Consider the following 8,931-nt stretch of genomic DNA (forward strand, 5'->3'; position numbering starts at 1 on the left):
GGAAAAAAGAGGAAGAATCCACAGTGACCTTCCTTTTCTCTCCCTCTCCCTGCTCAGTACGGACCGTGTCCGCGTTTAACAGACGACCTATTTCTGAAACATGCTCCACGTACTAAATTAGGAACAGAATCTATGCCAAAAAGCTGCACATGCATTTCAGCAAGGAAGTTAAATGGACCAATTTCTGGGTTGGGTTGTGGCTTTCTTTAATATCTTCAGTAGCAACTCAACCCTTAGCTTTTTCCGGTAGAAAGTATTTTGTGTTTGTATTATTTCAGTGACAGTGGAAAGAGGTCTTGGCTGGTTTGCTAATAAAAACATTTTCCAAGCATTTCAGTTAATCAGCAATAACAACAACAACACTCCTCAAGTGCACGCAAAGACAGGAGCCAAGGATCAAGTAAAAATCCCTGTGAGAAAGTGAACAACAACATCTGTTGGACACAGAGACAGATTTCAGCTCTAGTCACCTGTCATTTCCCGAGGCTATTCCATACCTGCAAATGTACCTGAAAGCTTTTCACACCAAACTTCTTCCAACTTAAGAAAAATGTGGGAACATTCCCTGGTTACAGTTCTCACTGCCTGCTGAAAGTGCACAACACTGAGCAACCCCAACCCGAGTAAGGGTGGGGAGGAGCTGAATCTGCACAGCTTAGCACAAGGACAGTAAGAAGTTATAGGAAAACCCAAAGGCATTACCAGTGCAGTTCACATTGCCCAAGCCTGGAAGGATTGTGCTAGTAAGGGAGGCACAAGACACTCACAAATCCCTGTCTGGTTGGAGAATGCAAACACCTGAACATTATCCACACACCACATCTGTCAATTGATTCCTGTTTGTCAACAGGTTTTTAATAGAAGCATATTTTTAAAGCTGGGATTCAGCCAAAAAGCAGAATAACGAATATATATTAACCAACAGAATTCCTGAATAAAGTGCACCTATGCAAATGTATTACATTTGCTTCCAAAACCAAAGCACAGAGCGTGTTCTAATTTGGTCAGGATCAAGTTGGTTTTGGCATATTTTTCAGATATACAATAAACTAAAGAAAACCCACAGGTGTGCCCTCATCGAACAGTTAGTCCTCAACAAGCTGAATTGGATTTCACTCACTGTTTAAAGCATTTACAATAGTTTCACAATGTGCTACCACAGGAAAAACAACTCTAGACAACCCCCTTACAAACAAAACAAAAAGAAAAAAGGCAGTTTTGTAAGCTGTGACTCTGCCTCATCTATGCCACTAACTACCATCCTGCCCTTGTAGGATGATGCCATTTGGGGCAGGAAACCACACAGAGCCACCACAACTGATCCAACAGATTCCCAAACCCAAATGTTTGCAAACCATCCACGTTTAAGCAGTTCTGTAACAAGAAGTGTGCCAGGTACCCACGTGAAGAACACACACAGCACTAGTTAGCTGATGTGCCAGTGCTGATTTTATGTATCTGTATGTGTATAGTTATTCACAGCATCTGCAGTTCAGTAATTGTGTGCATTTGTTGATGATGATGATGATGGCTGAGTCCTTGTGCTTTCCCTGGAGACAGAGGGCTGTAGGGAACTGCAGTGGCAGTGCAACTCATGACCTTCATTATTCCTTTTTTAAATCAAAGAAAGGTTATTCTGGGCTGACTCCTGGAAAATGGACAAGAAGCATCAAATTATTTACAATTGTCCCTGGAAAACTTACCACCTCCACAGTTCCCAACAACACACAGTGATGCTGATCCAGGCACTACCTCGAGTTTAGCAACTGTGCAGGTGCCAGAGAAGTGTCCTGGGGGATCATGTGCAAAGTCGAGTTTGTCACATCTGGATTTCTGGTATTTTCTCCCTTCCCCTCAGCAGTTCTGCCTGTACTGCAGGGAAAAGCTAATGACACACTTGTAATTCTGCCCATGTGCAAATACCATCTGACTGAAAATGAGGAATTTCATCCTGTCTTCATCTGGGAAGCTAAAACATCGAAGTAGGAATTCAATTTCCTCCCTGCATGTAAACCCTGCTATGACACCTGGTGCCTCACTATCCTTTGAACTATTCTGGTTTAATTGTCTTCTAAGAACCAGGACGGAAATCAGACAGCAGCTGCCATCCCACTGTTATCAGAAGCTTCTTTTATCAGCACCTCCAGACTTTACATCCAATTAGATTACAGGGGTTCAGCACTGATAACCCTCAAAGTCATGGTAGTTACAGCTGCACAGTTCAATTCTCTGCCACTGACCAGGACACTGAACTCAAGTTAACTTAAGGATCCCTTGAGATTTAAACAGATCTGAAAGAATAACAAGGTGAGAGTTTCTGAACTCCTGTTGATTTCCTGAGAGCCAAGGACACCTTCAACTTTTCACATTAAAAAGCTAAGACCCTCCAAAAGAACCCAGTCAGCAGCTGGGAGATTGCTCCTGTCGATTTGTGACTGCAGACACGCTCCAGGCAAACACAGCAGCACCACAACTCACTGCAGAGGGACACAGAGGTCAGCAGCAGCATCTGCACCACCAGCACACCTCTAACTGGGGCTGCCTCTGACAGCACAGCAGCCCAAGGTGATGCTGTTTGTACTTCCTCCTGCTGTTCTGATCAGTGAACTAGCCAAACAACATGGAAATCACAGTACTTCCAGCTGTGGCCTCCCCTCCACGGACGGGAGATTTGAAACTAATCCCTTTTCTAATTCCTCTTACCTACCTACTCATGACCCACTTCCCAACTGGTCTTCCCCCTCAGCCCAGTCAAAATTACTCTCCCAACCAGTCCATTCATTTATGCTTCTGGCAGATGTGCACACTTTGACACTGTCACCAGTATCACAGAGAACATTTCCACACACAATTTTGATACAACTGTATTCTAAATGTGAAGTAAAAACTGAGGTTTCACGTCATTCAGACAGAACCACAGAGTGGCAGAGTCTGGGAGGAGCTTCCGAAGGCCTCAGCCCAATCTCCTGCTCAAAGCAGGGCTGGCTTGGAAAAAGCAGCAATTCCCACACGGAGGGGAAAGTGGCTGCTCCACTCAGCCTTCCCCTTCTCAAAAAAACACACAATTACACTTTGACTTCCTCTTCTTTTAGATTTTATACCAAAAGGTCTCAGATTGCTCAACACCACCAGCAGTAATACTGAATTATTCACATCCAGAATGTATTTCTGAGACTTTGGGCTGTGTCTAATTGAACTGGAAGTCAATAGCACAGTCCATTTCTGGAATAGAGACATCACCTTTAGATTTAAAAGAATCAACAAACCCAAAACTTAGTAAAAAGACAAACTGACCTGCAGTTTTTATTTCGAGATAATCTGAAAGTACCTAACAGTTAAAAATCTGTGTTTCCAGGCTAATTACAAAGGCAGATAGATGAATCCATACTAATAATCATATACTGAATAGCCACTTGAAAACTCCCAGCACTAAATGATCACTAACGAGGCACAAGTTACTAGAAAAATACCACACCATTTTTTGTAGTAAGACTGTCTGGACTCTGAAACAGAAATAACTGTTCAGGGATTTGTTTCATAAAGTCTTTTCTAGGATCACACTTTTAAAAGTGCTGCTGTAACACCAAGAGATTTTATCATGGCTACACTGAAAAAGGGGGATCAGTGTGCATATATATCTATCTCCATCCAGTCTAACACTCATCAGATTAGAATTATTTTCTTATTGTCCCAAACAGGGAGAACTTTCTTGATGGGCAATATTTTTATGCACATGCTCGTTCACCTGCATGAGGTATAACCTGTGCTCCTGTCAGAGATTCTGTCTTTACTATGACCTTTCTAACACTCTCTCCATTGCTGGGGGTGGAACAAAGGAGTATCTGGTTTTCTCTGTTGATGGGGGAATGGTGATAAAAAAAATTTCCTTACAGTATTTATATCAATGCAACACAAATCCCAACTCCTTTATTTTTAGAAATAAAGTTTTTGATGTCCTTCTGCCTGCAGCTGACCACAGCCTATGGGAACCTCCCCCAGCCAGAACACAGCACCTCTGCCTGCAGGTCCACATTCACATCCCTGTGGGGGCAGGATGGATTCCTCCTCCTCCCTCTCCTCCCTGCTCTGAAACTAAGTCCTGATGTGGCTAATTTACCACAAATTTACATTCAATTACATGTGGCCATCACTAGTCAGGACACTTCTAGAGGTTACCCAGAAAAGCAATTGCCCTTTAAAGAGTGGCAGCTTTTTCCTCTGGGGAGTGAATCCCGACCTCATCCGTGTTCCCCTTAATTCCCTGTATCCTCTGCGATTGATTTCTGCGGACCAAAGATCAATAGCTGCAAAGCATGTCCTCCACACAGAGAGCAGGAGGGCCCTGTGGCACGCTCGACCTCCAGCACCGTGAGGAACAAAGCACTCTCAGATTTTTAAAGCAGCAACGAGACGTTTTACTCTGAGCACTGGAACACTTTTCACAAGGATTTGGCTGTTGTTTCAGGTGTGCCGTCGCTGTCTACACAGAGCCATCAAGCAGCAGGAAAAACACCCTAAAGAGAAAGATCACTGATCTGTTTATACTCTCACTTGTCTTAAGATTGAAAAGCAAAGATCTGTGCAGCATCAGAAGTGAGGAAACACTGCTGCAGCCTCATGCTAATTCAAGCTGGCCAATAAAACACTTGCACCAAATTGTAAGCAAAGGCTGGAAATAGGATCTAGCTGGAAATTAATGGCTCCCCCATGGGAAACCTCAGTTACAGACCCGCCTGCTTGTGTTTGAGCAAGTGCATAAAAGGTATGTAAAGCTGTTGGTTGGTATTCCTTACAGGAATGGTGCTGACCTGCCTTCAGAAGGGTCTGGAACGAGCCTGCCTGCGTCAAAAAATGATCCTATGACAGCAGAATATTGATGACGACAACGGGAACATTCCTGAACCACCAGCAGCAAATACAAACTGAGTAATAACCACATGACCTTGTGTGAAATGGTGCTCAGGTCGTTCCCACTCACAGAGCTGACGTCAGGAGAAAATGGGCATTTTTAACCCCAGCAGTGTCTCTAAGGGCATTGAAGAGTCAAGGCTGAAAAGACACGTGATGAAGCTGTTTCGCTACAGCAAATTTTGCTGCAAACACGAAGGATTCTATTAAGAACCTGACACTGATCTCAGCCCTCCCCTGCATCATTACTTTACAGAAAGGCATCACGAAAATGCTCTCCCAAATCTTGTTTTAGCAGCCAGGCATCTCCTTCTCTTTACACACCAACCACACAAACACTGCTATCGACCAGCAGCAACAACATCTAGGTTATCTCACAGCCATAGCAATGTGCTCTGCTTAATTAAAATCGCCTCTCTCCAAATCACAAATTGCCACTGCATTCTCCCCTTCTCTTAAAGGGCAAAATATTTAAACCAGCAAGAAGTGGAAAAAAAAAATAGAAACCCAAACAAGACCTAAAGCAATTGAATGCAGTAGCCCTGCACAGGCTGAGGACTGAGAAAGCTCTTGGCCTGCAGGCAGGAGTGTAGGCAGCAGTTACTGTAGAAACCGAGCTCTTCCCTGCTTTTCTCTGAGCAAAAGAAAGACACAAAAGAGCTGGAAAACAGCGATCGATGGGAAGCAGCTTATAAAGCTGCTTGTCACATCTGCTGCAGGAAAACCAGACACTAATTCATTAAAACTGCTCATGTAATGCCTCTGGAATTTGAGGCTCCCCAGCCTGTGAATACAAAAGAAACTCCGCCTATGGAAACACTGCATTTTCGGGTGTTTAGCATCTCTGTACACAAAAGCTGTATGCAGAGCCAGGTTGTGTGGTCTCTATCCCTACATTTCCTCCTAGACTACAAAAACAACTTAAAATACGCGTCCAAAAGATTGTGTGCCTCTACCTCTGCCAAACTGCAAACAGCTCTTGAGTCCCAGCAGAGCCTACAGACAGCACTCCGAAACACAACAGCTTCCTGTCTAAAAACCAGAAACCAAACACTTGCAACAGGAAAGTAAAAATCAATTACCATTTCTTCTTCCTTCCAGAATAACTTCATTTAACACTGGTTTCCTATTATCAAATATGCAAGCTCCAACTTTCAGCACGACAGTAAATGCCATTCCAAAAGCTTCCACGGGATTTGGGAGCAGAGCTGAGCTGCAGCTGACAAACCAAACCCACTCCATCCCTCAGCACCAAGTCAGAGGTGCCTGGCACCTCACCCTTGGTCGCAGGGAACAGGTTCGTATGGAAACACTGAAGCTGAGTGTTCAACAAGAAGCTATCAGCAAAGCAAAGTGCTCGGAGCCAAGCAGACAGCTCTTGGCACCTCACAGTCCTTACAATTAAAGCAGTAGGAGGAGTACAGTGAACAAGTGCTGTCATGATCTGTTTTGACGCAAGCATAACCATAAAAAAAGCACTTGTGACTCATACATTACTTTAGTAACAAAAGCTTTCATTTATTACCTCATCACAGACCTGCATTCCACGGCAAAATTATGCCCCAACTTCCTAATGGTTCCCAAGAGAGCAGCTGCCCACTGAGGCAGGGCTGCACAGGCACAGAGCTCAGTCCTGAATCAAGGAGGCAAAGTTTGTTTTAGATGGGCTTTTCAAGGCAGAACTCTGCTTCCAAGAGCAGCACAGTCCTTTATTTGACACAGAAATCCATGACTAACTCGGGCCATTGAGGAGTGACAAAAACTGCTTCCTACCAACCCGAACTCTGAGCACGCAGCAGTGTTTAATTTCCCCCTTAAATCTGCCTGTCTGGGCAAAGAACAGACTTTCTTCAGCCTCCTCTCACACAGCTCTGGGCATTAATTACATTTCACAGTTACCTACCTAAACATGTCTGGTGTTCCAGAGCTGCACTGTGGTGGTAGTGCTGGGCTGAGCATCTCAACAGAAAACAAAACTTTATGCTACATTCAGAGATATTTTTTTAACCAGCTGTACTCTGCAGAATGTTTGTTCAAACCACTTTTCCCTTTTTCTTCTGTTTCCAAACCCCTAAAACTTTTCTAGTGCAATGTGCAGCCCCCCTAGAAACATCCTGTGCACTGACTGCTCCACAGTGTTACATAAATTTAGGTTTCTCCATCACTTGTGTGGGCACTCCAGAACCAATCAAGACACCAAAGAGTCTGAAAAGCCACAAAGTAAAGAAACTATTTAATCTCCAACGAGCAGGTTGTTATTGGAATATATCCCTCCAGAAGCACTCTTCCTCCTGAGCTGTTCTGAGACCATGCCAAGCTCTCAAACCATGGGCTGTGTAAGGGGCAGCAGGAAAGGGCAGGAGGAAAAAAGGGAATGAAAACAACAGACATGATCTACCCAGTCACACAGTCATGCAAGGGGAAATTTGAACCGGAATACAAAAACACTCACTGAAGTCTTCACGAGAACACAGGCCAATCATTGTCCCTGTGCTGATATAGGAGCAAAGCACAGAGGAGGAAAGGGTTCAGCACAGACACACTAAGCACAGGAGTAATATCTCCAAGCGTAAACCTGGACCTGTGTTTGTCATCTCTCTCTACAGTGAGCGGAACTGGGCAGAGACTTAGTGATGCTCACCCCAGAGAAAAGCAAAAGCCTGAGGTGGTTTGGAGAAATCAGGCCTAGGAGTGGCCATTTCACAGGGACTTAAAGGAGTTTAGGTGCAGACACACGTGCACTCTCACTCGCTCACCCTCTGACAGTGTTAAGTGAAATGAAACCTCCACACAACACCTAGTGAAGCACTGAATGCTTTAAGCTGAGATTCCTGAAGCACAGGTACCAACCAGGCTCTCAGCAATGAAAGGCTGACCTTGGGAATGATTTCCATGGGATATGGCAATGGAACAGGTCAGCACTGCCTCCTGCACCAGCCCTGGTCAGACAATAACCCCACTCACCTGCCACCAGGAGCCACTGTCTCCAGCCCATTTCCTGATGCAGCAGAAAACTACTCCCGTTGAAATGCAGAAGTTTGTTGATGTTTTAGTAAGTTTATGTGGAAGATCAACGGGAGAAATGCGCACCCGATGGTGTCCAGCAAGACTCCTTTATTGTAAGCCATCGTCCATCTTTTATACAGTGCATGAACAACTGTGCTTACTGTTCTCTTTACCATTACCTAAACTCTAAAAGTTACATTTGTATACTTTCTTAGCTTGCAGGACAACTATACCTATTATTCATTTTAGCATTACCTAAGCTCTACAGGTTACATTTATTTACTAAGTCTGCTTGCAGCTGCAGCTGTGAAGAAGTCTTTGTTTTCTGGAGAATCCTTCTTTGTTTTCCCGGAATAGTTCATCCTAGGGTTTGCAACATTGCTGAGCTTTCCCAGATAGCTTGTCCTTTGGCTGCAACATCATGCTGCAAAAATAACTTCTAATGCTGAGAAGCTAAACTCCTGAGGCCTACTTCTTAGTTATATGCTCAAAGCTCCCATAAGCCTTTGCTCGACTCTTGCTCGCACAATGTTCTCTGGGAGCTGTGCCCCTGTTCCCTTAGCCATTCTTCAACAAGTTTAAATCATGTGACAGTCTGATATTGTTCCAAAAAGGTAAAGTCAAACCATCATAACACCTGAACTTACAATGCTGTGCTGTACTTACTACACAAGAAAACATTATGCAACTGTCCTAACCATTCTCTTTGAAAGGTTGAAATTTGAGCTAGGACAGAAAAAAAGCTTCCAGAACTAACTTATATGTTCCCATGTGTGCTACTTTCAAAGTCTCAGGTACAACTGACTAAACCCACGGCTCTGCTTTCTGCAACACCTTTTGTTAGAACACACTGACACACTGCACACGTCAACTCGTGGGATCCAGTGGGTTTGGCACACCAAAGTTCAAGGATAGCAGCACTCACACACAACAGTGTATGAAAGAAAGCCTGGAACACCAGCAAACCCAGCACCAATAACCTGAGAAACAGGGAGCAGGGAGGGAGTTATGGAGTTT

General features: G+C 44.1%; 1 protein-coding gene across 1 annotated transcript in view; it reads right to left on the bottom strand.

The window, feature by feature from the left end:
- The window catches only part of LOC103808078 (forkhead box protein K2-like), a gene marked incomplete at its 3' end in the record, with an annotated part of 13,489 nt that extends 5,453 nt beyond the window's left edge, over window positions 1-8,036 (bottom strand). The window contains exon 1 of the mRNA XM_009080843.1: window positions 7,999-8,036. Within this exon, the coding sequence (XP_009079091.1) occupies window positions 7,999-8,036 (38 nt within the window). The remainder of the gene's footprint in view (window positions 1-7,998) is intronic.
- Between the last annotated feature and the right edge of the window lie 895 nt (window positions 8,037-8,931).

Source organism: Acanthisitta chloris, unplaced genomic scaffold (assembly GCF_000695815.1).
Source record: "Acanthisitta chloris isolate BGI_N310 unplaced genomic scaffold, ASM69581v1 scaffold26368, whole genome shotgun sequence".
NCBI classification, from domain to species: domain Eukaryota; kingdom Metazoa; phylum Chordata; class Aves; order Passeriformes; family Acanthisittidae; genus Acanthisitta; species Acanthisitta chloris.